A 16,888-nucleotide genomic window follows, 5' to 3' on the forward strand; every position below is an offset into this window, starting at 1 on the left:
ACTTGAACCATTACAACTGTGTTAGTACACAAAGATGTATAGCACATTGGATCTATACACATTATTTTGGGGAGTCCTGCTGTGTCAGTATTGAGTAATAAGATCTAGCTTTGCCTTATGTATTTCACTGCTGATGTACTGCCACCTATTGTATGCCATGCTACATCTTCAGTTTGAATGTGTACCATTCTGATTTGTTTTCTTTTACTGAATAGATTATCATGATTTCGCCTGCAACTTTTGCCAAATCTTGCTGTCATATCAAGCAACAGTTTGGTTATTCAAAAGCTCATGATTACCGATTCTTTTTCCAGGTAACCAACTAGACAACAACTAAAGCAAAAGTAAGTATTTAGTCTTCAAATTGTGCAATAATTTAGTTTCCGTACCATTCAAAAAGAAAAGTTTAAGTACTAAATTGTCATCTTTTTAGGACTAAATGTGTTTTTTAACCCTTTGTCAAATAATGTCTGTCTGTGATGTGGTTGATGGTTTCTCTAACAAAAGAAAACCCAAGTTCCTACGGGTCATTATAATTTCTAATTCCAGCTGATTTATGATTTTTGCGTTATGCTAACGGTGGTGAGCTTGAACAGTTACACTTTTGACTTTGAGTGAGTCACCTTATCCTATCATCTACGGAGAAGAATGGTAGTGTCACACAATTATGAGCATGATTTTTCAACTGCATTGAATGAAATTTAATGCAGAATGTGTTGGAGTTGTTCAAAGCTAAAACTCACAGCGCCCATAGTTTCAACAAAAATCTGCCGATCCTACTCAGTAAAATGGACCTGAATCCACAGCACGGGCCTACAAACAAACAGTAGTTTTCATTTCTTGAAACTATTTAACAACAGAGGCGGGATTCAGAGCTATACCTTTGCTATGTTCATATTGGTATGTTGTTGATTGGTAGCCATTTTCCACGCTTGAATTATTCTCGTCTCACTTTTTCTCTCTTTAAAATTTAAAATTCTCTCAATTACTGTATTGATTGTCCTCCCTACCATTCAAACTTTGATGATCATGGTGAATTGACTGTGCTAATTTGAACAAGCCTTTCTGTAACATGATTGAAACCAGAATAGTATGAATTTTTGTTCCATTGGGACATCTCTCTTTAATGTTTTGCTGGGACCATTTGCCAAATGGGTCCTTAATGGGTCCTTAATGGGTCGGGGATTGCCTTTACAACAATTAGGTACATGCCTGAATGGTCTATTTAATTGCATTTTACTTTTAGAAACCCACCATCTTTAGCTTTGCATCTTAGTTAATGCCTAGCTCTTTACACAACAGGTAGTCAAACCGAAGCATTCAAGAGCTCATAGGATTCCGTGCTATCTATTATCAAAGTTCAAGCGGTTAGGATTTTCTACTTTTAGACAGAGAGAATCGCCCTTAAAGGCAAGACTTGGAGCTTCTACTTGCTCTGGCTTTGTCTTTAGGTAACTGCGTGAAACATGATTTGTCTCCATCTTTCTTCTCTGTGTTGCTGAAATATTTAGTGAACATATTGAGAGTTAACAAAGCCCTGTGATTGTTGTACTACACTGCAGACATCCAAATGCTGCTAAGAGAAACCATCCACAAAACTCTTGAAAACTTCAAGCATTTATTCTTCAAAGGGTTTCAAAAGCTGCAGAAACCCACTTCCTTCCTCCTCTTTCCATGCAGCAAAGGAAACCCACAGCCACAGCATACCCATCCAACAGAGAGAATCTACATTGATTTTTATGATGAGTGGCAGTCCACACTGCATAAAGCAGCAAAGAGAAGCATTGACAGAGGCAGTGTGAGAACATCCAAGGAAAACAAGAAGGAACAAGAAGAACAAGGCCTTCCAAGGATCAGACAAGAGAAGGCTGTGACAGAGAAGAAGAAACAAGGAAATACCCATTTCAGAAAAGGTGATGTTAAAAGCTGTAGTAGGAGAAGTGACGGACTAGTACAAAAAATGAAGGAATTGGAGATGTTGGATAGAGGAGATATGGAACAAGAGTTGGATCTTGAAGAAGCAATTCATTATTACTCTCGATTAAGAAGTCCTGTTTATCTTGAAATTGTGGACAGGTTTTTCATGGACATACACTCTGAATTCTCTGTTCCTGAGGCTTCTGCTAAGAGTATGAACAGCTCAAAGAGGAGGTTATAGATATTCATATCAGTGAGCTATATCTTTTTACTATGTTTCCTTCCTTTCTTTTTGGAAATTTGGTTTGATTGTTTTTCTATATTTTGATTCACCTATGGTGAGAATGTCTTTTGTGTGGTTATACTGATTCATTGCCTGTTTTTGTTCAGCTCTGTAAAAAGTTCTCAATAAAAGTTTGAACTTTGTTACTGCTGCATTTGGGTCTGAGAATTAGGCCTTTATGATTACCTGATTTGATGCGTTTTTTTTTCCTTTTTGTTTGGTAATGCAAGTGTTGTGAGGAAGAATCTTAAACTTGATTGATTTGGTAAGCCAATAGGTTATGCTGCATACAAAACCTGTTCCAAAGAGGGAAGAACATGCTCAAACAGGAGTATATGTTTCTGTTTTTCAATTATTTGTCAATAATACTCGATGAAGATTTGGATTATTGGCACTAAAAGTTCAAGAAAAAAGACAATTTTGATTCACCTTACAATTTAGTTCATAGGATTTCATTTTGCAACAATTTAGTTTCTATCATAAAATATATATTAAAAAATTAGCATTAGTTGGTGAGTGAACGGAAATAAGGGTGCGAAAACTTCTTCCTAACCGTTGCGTTTTAAAATTGTGAGGCTGACGGTGGTACGTAACGGGCCAAAACGGACAATATCTGCTAGCAGTGGGTTTGAGTGGTTACAAATGGTATCACAGCTAGACACGAAGGGTGTGCCAGCGAGTACGTTGGGTTCCCTATATTGTGAGATCTCACCTCGATTTGAGAGGGGAACGAAACATTTCTTATAAGAATATGAAAACTTCTTTCTAGTAGACGTTTTTTAAAACCGTGAGGCTGACGGCGATATGTAACGGACCAAAACGAACAACATTTGCTAGTTGTGGACTTGAGCGGTTACAAATAGTATCAGAGTTAGAAATTTGGCATGTGCGAGCAAGAACACTAGGCCCTCAAAGGGAGTGGATTGTGAGATATCACATCGGTTGTCAAGAAGATTCAAAAAAATGTCATGAAGATTCAAAAAAATGTGTCAACAACAAAATTCGAACATACGCGCAAAGAACTCAATTGATTTCAAGTCTGTCGCATTAACTACTCAAGCACATCAACATTTATTAAAAAAAAACTATGTTTAATTTCATAAATTATGTAAAAGTCGAGAGACTATAAATACCCACAATATGTTATGTAAAAAACAGATTCGTGAATGAATGTAATTTAGATCTCAAATTGAGACGTTTCCCTTAGAAATCCGAGCATCATATTTGTCATTTAGAAGTTTCAAGCAATTCTTGTGGGTGGTAGAATTGCACCCGAGACATTCAATCAAGCCTTGATCAAGTTAGATTAGATTATGGAGTGACTCAATTTAGAACAAGGTTACAAATCTTGCTTCTAGATCTTCGATCGATCTAATTCTAGCCTTATGTCTTGGTGAGCTAAATTTCGTATAAGGAGCTGTTAATTACTTTGATTCAAGGGTTTTTGCTAAAACAAAAGCTTGGATCGTTGGGCTGAGGATTAGAGTTGCCTTATCAGATGGGATGAAACATTGATCTTCGATCATAAGAGTTAATCTAATTCTAGCCTTATCTCTTGGTTGATCCAAATTTCGTATAAGGAGGTGTTAATTATTTTGATTCAAGGGTTATTGCTAAAACAAAAGCTTGGATCGTTGGGTTGAGGATTAGGTTGCCTTGTCAGAGGGGAAGAAACATTTCTACATCTCCCTATCAGACGCGTTTTAACGATACGTATCGAGCCAAAGCAAGCAAACAATATCGGCTAAAGACTGGGGGAGGAGAACAAGAGAGGTCAACTGTAGTGGAAGCCAAACGACTGACCTAGAATTTGTGATCGATCCGAAGAACCACTGCCAGATACGATTCTGCTTCCACTTCGTACTACCGAGATTCTTGCCCAGCTTTCTTTCGGCTTAAGAAGGCAGCAGTGAAAATGAGGATCACTTCGAAACTCGTTGAGAATGGGCATTTTAGGGTCTAAAAGTTCTCCCCCGTGTTGCGTATCCAAGCTTTACTGCCTAAGGAAATTCCTTCGTTTTTGTGTATAAAAAAAATTAAGACTTTAGATCTTTCTAGTTTGTCGACACATTTGGGTTTTTGTCAAATTATTGATAAAATATTCTTTTAAATCTTAACAATATAAACTAATTTGTTGCACAATTGCAATATCATCGGAGCATCCAACAAATTTAGAAAAACTTTCAATCTGTGGTATATGAAAACAGTGGCTGCTTGATTTTGATCACATCAAAGACTGATACAAAAGAAATCTAGTAAAGCAAAATATTGCAAATTTCTTATAAGGTAACCAATTTTACAATATTGTATCCTGTGAGGGAAACTAGACAGGTATAAAAGCACTCCAATCGTTATGTAATGGAAATTACCACACCAACACCTCAATTGGATATCAAAGTTTCCAAGAATGCTTCCATCAAAATCATTAGTAAAATTGTAAACAAAACATCCCCATGTCGGTATCCGAGCTAGATCTAACTAGCATCTGAAATTCTGCACAAGTTCATCACTCAGATGAAGGTATAAGTACATTGTGTTCTTTCAAACGTTTCTGGAAATGAACCAAATGATTCTGTAGTTGGTAGATTGCTGCAGCCTTTTGGGATAGAATTGAATTCAATCTAGATACATAACCATCCAGATGATTCCCCGGTTGGTCTGCCTCCACTAAAAGGTTCATTTCCTGCCAAATCACAAACCATATGAGTAAACATGCTTAATGATTTCCCCGTTCCGCTAGTGCATAGCTCGACGAACAACCGTCTAGCTCTACTACATCTACTCGTAATGAAAGCAAGAAATACAGCTAACCAGCCCAGTTACATACCATCCTAACAATATTCATTGTTTCCTCGACTTGTCTCCTGTGAGCATTTATAAAATTTTCCTCGTCCTGAGACAGAAGAGAAAATGCATAAATGTTGGAGAAATAAAGGATATAAGTTTATTGTGTTTTACCTGCAAAAGTTCATTCAAATCATCGTCTGAATTTGAGTTATGAGACTCAGCCTTTGGCATGTCCTTCCATTTCGGCTGGTTATTGTATTTGTTGTGTACATTTTCAACCGCAACAGATGTTCTATATGGCTCAAGCTTCCCGTTTTTCTTCCAAGAAGGCTTTCTTTGATCAAAAATCTCCTCTGATACATCGACCTCGTCTCTTTCATTTTGTCTGACCCATGCAGGTTCGTTCTCGAACATAGTTCCAGAAGGTAATGCTGAGGTTAAGGGTCCAGTGGTTGATTCCTTAAGGTTTAAAGTGGAAGAAAATGTGTCCTTCTTAACAATATTTCCTTTTGAAAGGCTCTTCACCCTGGAGGGCACTTATCTATCAGAATAAGCATCTAAAGAACAAGTCTATAGTGATAAAAATGCATCAAGAATTTAGTTTCCTAACAAGAATTATTGGTTACCTGTCTGCATATCGTAAGGTATTGAGAGTGTGTTCACATGATCCAGAGCTGGGTGATATACAAGATATCATGACAGTACGTGAATTGCCAACAAATGAGTCCCTTAGAACTTCTGTTAATTTACTGCCTCTAAAAGGAATGTGGCCCTGGTCATTGTCAAGAGCTCGTATGCATTCCTTTAAAGCAAGTAAGCTTTTATTGATTTCAGCACCTTCTATTCTGCATTATTTTTATGAAGAGTTTATTTGAACAGGCAGGAAATGATACTATACATGAAATGAAATCAACTGGTACAGGATTTTAGTGAACAAAAGATAATGTATGAACTCTATACTTCACTTCTTACTTTCAGATTTACGCCCGATTATGTTTGGATAGGTTTTGTAGGTTTTGGTCAATCCTAAAGCTATCAAACAAAAAACCCAAACCAACCCCACCGGTGCACTCACTCCCGTTACGAGAATGAAATGATGCCCCAGCTCAACTCGAGACCAAGACTCCTTACAACACGCACCAGGTTGGTTTAGTTTCCCTTTTAAGGAGAAGCATGCATGGCAACAACTAGACCCTAAACCCTAAACCCTTTTAAGCAGAAATATGAAGATTGAGGAATAACTAAACCTTGTCTGTTTGTCATTGTCGGTGGTGTCTGCACCACGTTCACTTCCAGCAAGATCTATAAAAGAAAGTTTTCCAACCAAGCGAGGCGGCTTTGATTCTTTGCCACTGACAGAATTCTTGACAGCAAGCTGAAGTATGGCATGAGAACGAGAGGATTCTTCATTTGCACCAGTTGTTCCAGTACTTCTCGTGGCATTTCCTTTTTCAATGAGCTCCCCAATGGTCTCCACATCAGATACTTTATACTCTTGCAAACCCACAATGCACACTTGTTGTTTACCATCCTCTCTCATGCAAAGTTTTCTGTAGAGTAAAAGCTTTAGCTTCTAAACAAGCTTAGCAACTGAGAAGATCATAAAGCTTCTCAAAATGTTCTTGAGAAGATCATAGAGCTTACTTTCTATCATTGAGAAGATCATAAAGCTTTCCTCCATATATTTCAAAGAAGCTCACAAACAAGTGGAATCCCTGGTTCCTGTATGTATGGTGCATCAATCTCAAAATGTCCTTGGACGCTTTCAGAGGCAGCGGTTTCATGGTATAAGTCTTGCCACTCCCTGTACAGTAGAAAGTTCTAAAGATGAAGAACATGACAGCACTTTAAAGCTAGCAGAACGGCAAGACATCAAAAACTCAAGTTTGATGGCATCTAAAAGAACACAGAAATTTCTATTATAATATAAAACAGTGAGATCCCACGTCAGTTAGGAAGGAGAACGAAACATTCTTTATAAGAGTGTGGAAACCTCTTCCTAGTAGACACGTAAAAATCTTGAGGGGAAACCCGAAAGGGAAAGTCCAAAAAAGACAATATCTGCTAGCGGTGGGCTTGGGGTGTTACAAAAACCAACTAAGATTACTTGACAATGCAAGCCAGCAAGAGCATCAAGGGCCAACTAACAGCAAATCACCTGTTTGTCCATATGCAAAGCAGGTCGCCTTTGTTCGTTGAAATATTATAGGTACAATTGGCTCCACCGTCTCCCTGTAAACCTACATCCCAAAAACATGCTAAGAACTTGTGTTGAACTAAGTATATAATCACTTCATCGTTTGTAATACACTTACTTCATCATTTGAAACCTCCTCGTTCAGCACTGCATCAAAAACAAATTCATGCTTCTCCACGTATTCGGTAAGGTCGACCTGCTTAGCCAAACATAGAGAAGGGAAACGATTACGACATTACAATTCAGAAGCTTTACAAAAGCAGTATTTAGGAACTGAAACTTGCCTTGAGTTTGGTCTCATGAACTGTTAAATAATTAGCAGTTGTTTCAACAATGTCTTCCTCATTCTTCGCCAACTCCTTTTTATTCAGAGGCCTTTTACGCACCTGCAACGAACACGAACACGAACATGAACAAGCTAATAAACAGACGTAGGGATTAAAAAGGATCTGTCACCAAATCAAACTGCTAAAAACAATTTACTGAAATTGTCGTACAAACACACCCATATACAAATGCGGATCCAGAAGAATACTTACAACAACTTTGATCTTTGCAACAGAATTTGCTCTCTCTTTGTCTGCAGCAGCCACACTTTTCAAGAGATTGTTCTCTGTCAAATCCTGAGGTCTATTCATTTGGATGTTGTTCGAAATATAGAGTTCAGATTCGTCAAAGCCTCTATCCTGCAAGAACAAACACACTATGAGACATCACAAACCTCTCAACAAAATATATCAGATAACTTGAGCTCAGCTCTAAAAGACACAAAACATATGTTGTTTAGAAGTTTCTATCTACCATCTCTTTAGTCTCTTTAATTGCATCGAACTAAACTCGAAATACAGAAAAATTATACAACAGACTTCAGAATTAATTCAATATGGTCAATAACTCAATATCAGATTCAAAGGAACGGTAGCTTTCAAGTCTGATGCTACAGATGCAGAGAATCGAGTAACCATCATTTAGAGTTTAGGATCGGCAGGCCTAACATAGCAATCCATAAACTCATGGATCCTCAAGTTATTTCATGAGAATTCAACAGAAAATCCAAGCACATCGCTCATTGGAATCCTAAATTTCTTGAAAAAAAAAAACGAAGAATCGCAGATTCAAAAGAGTGATAAGAAATGTGGAAATGAGTTTAATCCCACCTCAGGCAACAATTCAGTATCAAAGGAATGCAGATCTAAGAGCCCGGGACTGAAATCACTCGGCGAATCCTCGCGACTTTTGCGTTGGCTTGATGGCCGTGAATTTTCTGGAGGAGTTGATGGCTCCATGTAATACTCATTCATCCCACCAAAGCTTCTCTGTGCATTTCTAAACATTCCCGAGCCTTGCCCTCCCCCACCCACAGAAAAGCCATAGACCTGCTTTCATTTCAACCAAAGTCGGTAAAATAAACCAACAGCACCATACAAAACACACCCCACATCTACCAAACAACAGACAAAGGTAAGAAAGAAATCATTGCAGGTCCTAGGTAAAATGATTTCAGTTTTATCGGATTGCCAAAAGCAATCAAAATCCAAGGCGATGCATTACTTACAAACTTCAAATTCTTAATCGAAATGGGATCCAATAGAAAACACAAACATAGAAAAAGAAACTAAACTAATGCAATCCATTTTCACACAGCTACTCGATTGAACTCAAAAACAAGCACGAGCTCTTCAGAGAAAGCAGAAATTTAAACCTGAGGAGCAGAAGTATTGGAATAGAGAGACTGAAGACCAGCAGTTTGAAGCCATCTTCCATTGGACGAGGCGTCAAAATATTCATCTGAGAACTGCCGGTGGTGATTCCTCACAGCTGCACCAGATCTCTGGCCTTGCCTCCCCATTCCGTTCATCTCTCAAGACCTGATCCGAAAACAAAACTTCACCCAGAATCAAACACCGATTACAAATTTAGGATCCGATTCAAGTCAGTTGCTTAAATCAGAGCCAATCCACAATCCACAATCCCAAATCGCAGAATCGGAAGCTTACTTAAAGAAGTAAAAAAGAGTAAGAGAATGTGGGTATGAGCAGCGCAGATGGTTGAAGTTTTGGGAGAGGTTGAGTATAGCGAAAGACAGACAGAGAGAGTGACCTTTAATATTTCGAAGAGAAAGACACGCGCCAGGTGCGTGAGGACGGTGCACGTGGGCGATGTAGAGACGATGAGTGGCGGTAAGAGTGCGGAGGAGGACGGTGGTGAAGAATAAAACGGCAGCGTTTTTAAGGGATACGTTGGGGATTTTGAAATTTGGCCAATAGTTTAAATGCCACGTGGTGGGGCCCGGTAAGTTTTTAAGTTTAAATGCTTATCATTCCGCGCTCGCCTTCTCGTTCAAATTATGTGGGTCCCAGGCTCGTGTTAGATTGCCACGTGTCGATCCTTCAAACGCAGCCATTGGATTACATGCGTTTCATTTTGTTTCTTTAATTTTTTTATTTAAAAAAATACTTCAAATCATATATTTTAATTGATTTATTTTATTTTAGACCTAATCTCTCTCTGTATATTTTTTTTTTTTTAGCACCTGGTTTTTTATTTCATTTATTTTATTATTATTTAAAATTTTAATCAAACAATGCCTCACAAAATAATACTATGGACGAACGGGTTAGGAATCATGAATCTCCACAATAATATGATTTTGTCCACTTTAGTCACTTTTTTTCTACAGTTTCGAGGTTCACAATCTTTATTCGATATTTGAAAATTCTATTGTCATGACTAAGTTTAGGGCATAACTCTCATACCATGTTAAGAATTACTATTCTCTACAATAGTATGATATTGTCCACTCTCGAGCTTTCATGACTTTTGTTTGTGCTTCTCAAAAAGGTCTCATATCAATCCAGATATATTCCTTTAACTTATCAACCCAGGATCATTCCCTAAATTAACTAATATGAGACTTATTCCCAATGATCTTCATCCGAATTAATTTAACAGAAGGACGACTCTATAATGGTATGATATATGCTCTGGTGGTTTGAACATAACCTCTCAATTTTACTGTGTGCTTCTCCAAAAGGCCTCTTAAAAATAAAAATAGTATTAATTGATTATAAATGGATTGCTTTCATCACCCTAACACCTTCAACCTCCTCCATTGCTATAAATATCCCATCATCTTTCTCAGTCACTACCAACTGACTAACAAATAGAAACTATGCGGAATCCAATCAAACGCTCTCACCATCTTCTTCATTCGTCCTCTTGATTCATTCTTTCTGTTTGTGTCTTTCTTTGAATTAAATTCTTGCATTTTCTTGAATTCTTGGAAATGGCGGAGGAAAATGCAATCTCGCCCTATGCCGGCCGCGGCAGCGAAGTGGATCAGTGTTTCTTCAAGGGTGAATTAAGTCGAGTTCTTCGCGGAGTCATTGTACAAGTTAGCAATGTCGAGCAAGCAAAAATTGCAGAGGAAGCCGGCGCGTGTTGTGTTTTGCTCTCCGAGCCGATTCACATAGGCATTATGCGAATGCCTGATCCATTACTATTCATTGAAATTAAGCGTGTTGTTTCGATTCCGGTAATCGTAAAGGTCCGCGTAGGGCACTTCGTCGAAGCGCAGATTCTTGATAATGTTGGTGTGAAGCATTTCGATGAGAGCGATGAAACTTCCGCTGTAGATCAGGAGCATTTCATCAACAAGCACAGGTTTAAGGAGTCGTACTTCGTCTGTGGATGTCGAAGCCTGGGCGAGGCGTTGCGGAGAGTGAAGGAAGGCGCGAAAATGATCAAAACTCAAGGAGATATGGCGGCGTATTCTTCAGGTAACAACATCACGGAGACGTTGCGTAATGTGAGATCTGTGATGGCTGATATTAGGTTTTTACACAGCATGAATGAAGATGAGGTTTTCGCTTTCTCGCAAAAGATCTCCGCGCCTTATGATATTGTCAAGAAAACTAAGGAAATTGGCAGGTTACCGGCGATCAATTATGCGGCCGGAGGAATTGCGACTCCGGCCGATGCGGCTTTGATGATGCAGTTAGGTTGTGACGGAATCTTTGTGGGATTAGAGATATTCCAGTTCTCTAAACCTTGCGACCGACTGAGAGGAATCGTTCAGGCAGTGAAGGGCTACAACGATCCAAGCGTTCTGGCGCAGGCTAGTTTTGGTGTTGGGGCAATATGAGAATCAGATGGAACAGAGTAATCGTTCAAAACAGAGTAAAATCGTCGTTTTCTTCTGCACATTGATAGATTCCTCTTCTTACAGTACGGATAGATTCAAACCAGAGATCCAATAGCTTTCTGAATCTCTTCTTCCCCAATTGTTGAGAATACATAGCTACGAATTAGAACATTTTCTTCATTAGCGTGCAAAGTCTAGATATATGATTTTCATTCAATATCAAATTACAGAACTATTCCTTTCATGAAATTGGCCTTTTTACATGCACATGATGGTTTCATTGAATTTTTTGTGATTCAAAAAGTTACTTTTCCTTGGGAATATTTCTTTTTTGGGGGAATATTTTGACTACACCTTCTCATTTACTCTTTTTTTTTTTTAATTTTTTTAATTTTTTATTATTATTATTGTAGATTGCTCGCTGTGGTTTGGAGAAAATTAAATTTGAGTGCATAATTTGATAAACTCTAATTACCAAATTTATCAAATTTATTTATATGACTATCAAAAGGAGCAAGTTTTGCGAATATCGGATCAATTGTTTGGTATAAATTTGAAGCAATGTCCTACTACATTGTGTGTTTATTAGGATATCACAACTAACATACTCAATCTAAAGGAACATAAAAAATAAGAGAGAAATTATTTATATCAGAAGTAAAAACGAGAACGAATTCATTCTCATTGGAAATGTGGGCAATTCAGAGAGCTTGATTGCTAAACAAACACCTCAAAGTACTCTCATATGCAGCAAAGACGGCCCCATTAACCACAAATGCTCTAGCCACCGCAGTCCCCAGCCCTCGCCACAGCACTCTGTAACCCTCTTCTCTTACACTCTTGCCAAGACAATCAACAATTCCATTATATTTTCCAGATGAGCTTTGTGTCTCACCCTGAATTCTTGTCTTCAACACATCTAAGGGATAACAGACAACCCAGCTGCCAACTCCGGCGAGCCCTCCGGCAAACAGCATTGTGCTGACACTCTCTTGGCCGGTCTTCCGGCAGCCAGGATGAAACTGCTCTCTCATGAACTCATATGTCCAGAAATAGATTCCATGTGCCGGTGCATCTCTGAGCATGGTTATGGTAAGTCCTCTGTAAATCCCTCTCAATCCTTCTGTTTTGCAGATGCGTTTGGCTACGCTCACAGGGCCTTTGTTAGAAGAAGAACTTTGCAATTGCAGGCGGATTTTCACCAGCTCCACCGGCGACAGGATGAAGCTCTGAAGAGCTCCGGTGACAAATCCTCCAAAAGCCACAGCCTTATAGCTCGGAGGGTCACCGTTGGATTGGGAGAAGTTGAATGCCCGAGAAAGAACGGCGTAGATTTGAAACACGGCAGCATTCTGTAAATGCAGAAACACCAATTAGTATCTGCCATTGAAGGAACATTGAGAACAGAAACAGGCATGGAAGATAAGATCATAAGACCGACCTGGAAAGTGACAGAGGCCAAGGGAGCAGCCATGCCTCTGTAAAGACCAGCAGGGCCATGGTTTGCAACAATATCACGAAAGATTTTGAAAGCAGAACCAGAAATGGATCGCTGTTGCCTGATTCGAAGAGTATCAAGTGGGTAGCCGGAGACTATACCAGCAATGCCACCAAATCCACCGGCGACAAATTCTTTACCCCAACTGGTTGCAAGAAACTCCGGCCAGAAATCCATTACTACAATATATATAATCGCCCCTCCAAAACAACGGCCGAAGCAAAAGGCACAGATGTTGCTGGTTTTATGAGAGGATGAAGACAGAGAATACTACGTGGCCATGGACCGACCAATCAGCTTCCGACATGCTGTATCTTTTTATTTTTATTTTTATTATTGTTTTCATAGATTTGGAGTGTTAGTTAAAACTTAAAACGAGCTATTTTTTCCCTTTTAATGGTTTTAGGAGTGTTAATAGCGAAAGGCTTCCTTCCTTTCAATGGTTTTAGGAGTGTTAAAAGCGACAGCCATAGTTTTGTTATGATTTTAGGAGAGATAGATGGTAGAAATTAATGAAAGGGCCTAACACCCATTTCCAAAAATATAAACAGAACCATATATTATCACACCAGCAGTTTATATATGCTGTCACTTTCTTCAGTAGATTCTTTAGCTTATTTTTGTAACCTATCTTATTTGATAACATTTTTAATATACATGAAATTTTAATAAATAATATACAACGTGAAACGTTTTTATAAAATATGATCTCTGTTAGTAGTAACAACCGTGAATCGGGCCCCAAACAATGGTTACAGGTTACTAAAAAGGACTCAAAACATGCTTTACACTAATGATATAGCACGCACCAGCAGAGCACGCAGGGCAAGTCCAAAAGCATGATATTTGGTCATTTCTTATGAATGATGTTATACCATCAGTTGATTTAAAAAAACACTAACACATGCAATTACACCTTGGAATATCTATACAGACTATGTAACTGCTCGATCCAATAGACTCCCCCCATGTTTCGGTATGCAAGATGGTTTCATGTTTTTAAACCAATAACTTCAATTTTTCTAGTAAACAGCAACTGCAAGAACTTGACAGATATCATGAACTAAAAATAGTGCAACCATTGCATCAAAGCAAGCAAACATGCCACATTTCTGCTTTTCAAGGGACGATATGAACAACACGCTAAGGTCACTCAAATTTTTATCGAGAACAAGTGCATATGCATACCCGGTAACCCTCCCACAACTGGAATGTTCATTTATTCCGAATCTGATGAGTCTGCTCTGGCACTTTGCCGCACACTCCTCCTGGTTTGTGCACTAGATTTTGATGCATTTATGGACGATTCACCTTCATAGAAGATGACTTGACATTTCGCCAACCTCTCTTCCAATTCCTCTGTGCTGAATTCGTCAGTTCCACCAAGCTCATCAAATCCCACCTGATAGATTCACGTGAGTTGAGTTAAAGGACACAAAACATAATTCAGTAATCAGTGGTGTGTTACCATAGAAGACATACCACATAGTCTTCTACTTTTGCATTTTTGACAAGAGCAAGGGTTGGAAGAACAATTATCTTCAACTTCTCAGTCAGAAATGGACTTTTCTCAGCATTGATCTTTACAAAACGAGTCTCGATATGTTGCTTTGCCAAGATATTCAAGTGCTTGTCCATAACCTGCAAAATGAACATGCATCATTTCTCTCAAATGCCCAGGCTTACAAGTGATAATTAACAATTTAAAACTAAGTAAACAGCCTTAAATTAATGGTCCAACTTAGATATACATAATTTTACCGCGACGAATCAACCCAAGGAAAAGCTCTAATACCAAATGATAATGAATCACTATAAGGGAAGTAAGATTCAGATTACCATGTTAATTGAATATCTTAAGGCAATAACACTTGTTTGAGATTCGAATCACTCCACAAGCAAGATCGATCATGTCAAACTTAAATGATTCTAAACATGCAATCTAAATTACATAGAATTGCAAAGAAACTTAGTCATTGGCTAAAGGAAAGGTAAGAACACTTAGCCCAAATGGTAAGTAATCAATCCAAGGAAAATTAAGATTCGAATTACCTTGTTGATCAAATATCTCAAAGCAAGAACACTTGTTTGAGATTCAAATCACTCCACACACAAGACCAATCATGTCAAGCTTGAATGATTCTAACATGCAATCTAAACTATATAGAATTGCAAAGAAACTTAGTTTTTGGCCAAAGAAAAGCAAAAATGTCATTTTACTACAATTTTCAAGTCTACTTTACAAATATAACATACATGGCTTTATATAGCCTCAAAATGGAAACCCTTGACCTTCCATGAGGCTGACCATAATTAGCCACTATGAAAATGTAACCTTAAAGTAAATAAAAGTCTTAAAATACATTAAATAAACATCATAACTTTAGATTATCGCCCACCCAAAATTTGTAACCATCCAAGAATCTTCCTTGAAGTTCATAGTGCATGATTGAGATATCTTGGTTCATATTAAATATCTTCCAAGAAAATTGTGTACGCAAAAATATGTAAAGGAATAATAACAGAAAATACAGTATGAGTCCTCTGGCAACACCCTCAGGGTTAAACATGGATCATTTCCAACTAAGTTGAGAGCTATGGGCTGAATTGATCACATGAGAAGGATAAAAAATGCTTGTATGTTGAAAAAAAACTCATGATTGAGAAAATGCACATGAACAAAGACTACAAGGGACACGATACTAACAAGGGCTAGAACCTCTTCTCAACCAGAGCATTTTCATTTGAAAGAGCTAATCGTTTGGTCATCCTTCACCTATTTCTATTGACTTCAACCTTTTTAATAATTACGACACAAATTAAATAAGGGCTGCAAAAAACCAGAGGTATTAAAATTTGAGTCTCATTACATAAATAAATCCATTTCTTATATTCCTGGATATTTGATCATTGCACTAACTGGTAGGCATAACATAAACGAAAAGAATGCAAAACAGTCCTACATGCTTGGAATGAAGTTCAATTTCCCAAAAGCTAGAAAATTCATCGACTTTTACAATTAAGAGGTAAAAAGAATATCCAATTAACACACTAAATCAATCGATGAGTGACTAACAGAACCTAACCTTGCAGGGCCAATTTTCACGGTAAAAGTGGCAGACCACGCGATCACTAGCCTTGACTACGGAGAAGAAGTCCTTCTCGACGGGAATCTCAGAGTATTCGCCATGGCCAAGGGAGATCCATCGACTACGCTTCTCCGCCATCCTCTTCATCTGCTGCAATCTTCGCTCCCTCAAAGCCTCTAAATCGTCAAGGTCCAGACGATCTAGCGCTGCAATATCGTCATCAATCTTGTCCTCCACGGCCTTCACCACCGTCAGCACCTGCTTCTCCAATATCTGGCACAAAAAAAAAAAGAAAACGAAAAATTAACAATATACAAATGGCAACAGAAATTGTGTATTACGTGTAGAGATGCCGAGAAAATGCCTCTTGAATTTTTGAATTTTCCATTTTCTACAAGTTGGAAGACGATCTCCCTCGCAAAATGTTCAAACTGTAAAGAAGTTGCAGAAAAACTGCCTCGAGAGTTTTGAAGCAAAATCAACCTGTCGCAAAACCAATACGGTTCAAATATCAGATTCGGAAGCAATATGGTGTGTTAATCATACTACATTTACAAAACTGAATTCACTCAACCAAGAATAAAATCACAGTCTTCACACATAGAGCTAGCTAACCTGCATGACTGTAATAAGACACACAAGTAGCCTCAATACCAGACCCAACGAAGAGTATTCGAGAATAACTTACCTCAGCTTGATGGACGTTCAAAATGGACAAAAAGAAGTTAGTAAGGCTGCAGCGTCACGGCCATCAACGGAGAAAGGTGGACGACGACCGCCGATCAGAGCGGAGACAGAAGAACGGGAAAACGACACACCAGAAGCAGATCGGGGGAAGAGAGGGAGAGGAGGACAGATCTAGAAGTGAAGCCCTTGTCCTTTTTTGCGAAAATTGAAATTTGAAAATTGAATGGAGGGTTGTGATTAATCGATTATTAATCTATTTAACATAATAATAAAAAATAATAAATCC

General features: G+C 38.3%; 5 protein-coding genes across 5 annotated transcripts; 2 read left to right on the forward strand and 3 right to left on the reverse strand.

Annotated features, from left to right (window-relative positions):
• The first annotated feature begins 1,302 nt into the window (after positions 1-1,302).
• Positions 1,303-2,350, forward strand: LOC111494654. The gene has a single exon (XM_023144628.1). The coding sequence runs from the start codon at positions 1,571-1,573 to the stop codon at positions 2,156-2,158; it is 588 nt and encodes a 195-aa protein (XP_023000396.1). The 5' UTR covers positions 1,303-1,570; the 3' UTR covers positions 2,159-2,350.
• A 2,101-nt stretch (positions 2,351-4,451) lies between these two features.
• Positions 4,452-9,269, reverse strand: LOC111494596 (kinesin-like protein KIN-13B). Its single transcript, XM_023144565.1, has 13 exons — positions 9,182-9,269; positions 8,887-9,052; positions 8,342-8,560; positions 7,724-7,870; positions 7,469-7,570; positions 7,303-7,380; positions 7,146-7,227; positions 6,632-6,791; positions 6,235-6,537; positions 5,614-5,832; positions 5,159-5,513; positions 5,028-5,093; positions 4,452-4,883 (listed from the first exon to the last, which is right to left on the reverse strand). The coding sequence occupies exons 2-13, from the start codon at positions 9,040-9,042 to the stop codon at positions 4,707-4,709; spliced, it is 2,064 nt and encodes a 687-aa protein (XP_023000333.1). The 5' UTR covers positions 9,043-9,052; positions 9,182-9,269; the 3' UTR covers positions 4,452-4,706.
• Positions 9,270-10,320: 1,051 nt separating this feature from the next.
• On the forward strand, positions 10,321-11,499 carry LOC111494636 (pyridoxal 5'-phosphate synthase-like subunit PDX1.2). The gene has a single exon (XM_023144612.1). The coding sequence runs from the start codon at positions 10,471-10,473 to the stop codon at positions 11,326-11,328; it is 858 nt and encodes a 285-aa protein (XP_023000380.1). The 5' UTR covers positions 10,321-10,470; the 3' UTR covers positions 11,329-11,499.
• Positions 11,500-11,979: 480 nt separating this feature from the next.
• Positions 11,980-13,241, reverse strand: LOC111494634 (mitochondrial arginine transporter BAC2-like). Its single transcript, XM_023144611.1, has 2 exons — positions 12,770-13,241; positions 11,980-12,680 (listed from the first exon to the last, which is right to left on the reverse strand). The coding sequence occupies exons 1-2, from the start codon at positions 13,001-13,003 to the stop codon at positions 12,030-12,032; spliced, it is 885 nt and encodes a 294-aa protein (XP_023000379.1). The 5' UTR covers positions 13,004-13,241; the 3' UTR covers positions 11,980-12,029.
• A 17-nt stretch (positions 13,242-13,258) lies between these two features.
• LOC111494648 (thioredoxin domain-containing protein 9 homolog) lies at positions 13,259-16,818 on the reverse strand. The gene is made up of 5 exons (XM_023144623.1): positions 16,604-16,818; positions 16,280-16,398; positions 15,913-16,188; positions 14,309-14,467; positions 13,259-14,228 (listed from the first exon to the last, which is right to left on the reverse strand). The coding sequence occupies exons 2-5, from the start codon at positions 16,301-16,303 to the stop codon at positions 14,046-14,048; spliced, it is 642 nt and encodes a 213-aa protein (XP_023000391.1). The 5' UTR covers positions 16,304-16,398; positions 16,604-16,818; the 3' UTR covers positions 13,259-14,045.
• Between the last annotated feature and the right edge of the window lie 70 nt (positions 16,819-16,888).

This window comes from Cucurbita maxima, unplaced genomic scaffold, assembly GCF_002738345.1.
Source record: "Cucurbita maxima cultivar Rimu unplaced genomic scaffold, Cmax_1.0 Cma_Scf00020, whole genome shotgun sequence".
NCBI lineage: Eukaryota > Viridiplantae > Streptophyta > Magnoliopsida > Cucurbitales > Cucurbitaceae > Cucurbita > Cucurbita maxima.

Bases quoted from the DNA above. Each gene is read 5' to 3' on its own strand.
- LOC111494634 (XM_023144611.1), bottom strand. From the start codon at position 13,003: ATGGATTTCTGGCCGGAGTTTCTTGCAACCAGTTGGGGTAAAGAATTT. The intron at 12,681-12,769 runs GTCGGTCTTATG...CTGCATTTACAG, and splicing joins TGGCCTCTGTCACTTTCCAG to AATGCTGCCGTGTTTCAAAT.
- LOC111494648 (XM_023144623.1), bottom strand. From the start codon at position 16,303: ATGGAAAATTCAAAAATTCAAGAG. The intron at 16,189-16,279 runs GCATTTTCTCGG...TTTTTGTGCCAG, and splicing joins AAAATTCAAAAATTCAAGAG to ATATTGGAGAAGCAGGTGCT. The intron at 14,468-15,912 runs GTTAGGTTCTGT...TTCATTTTGCAG, and splicing joins GTGAAAATTGGCCCTGCAAG to GTTATGGACAAGCACTTGAA.
- LOC111494596 (XM_023144565.1), bottom strand. From the start codon at position 9,042: ATGAACGGAATGGGGAGGCAAGGCCAGAGATCTGGTGCAGCTGTGAGG. The intron at 6,538-6,631 runs GTAAGCTCTATG...TTTACTCTACAG, and splicing joins GATCTTCTCAATGATAGAAA to AAAACTTTGCATGAGAGAGG. The intron at 5,833-6,234 runs GTTTAGTTATTC...AAAATAATGCAG, and splicing joins GACAATGACAAACAGACAAG to AATAGAAGGTGCTGAAATCA.
- LOC111494636 (XM_023144612.1), top strand. From the start codon at position 10,471: ATGGCGGAGGAAAATGCAATCTCGCCCTATGCCGGCCGCGGCAGCGAA.
- LOC111494654 (XM_023144628.1), top strand. From the start codon at position 1,571: ATGCTGCTAAGAGAAACCATCCACAAAACTCTTGAAAACTTCAAGCAT.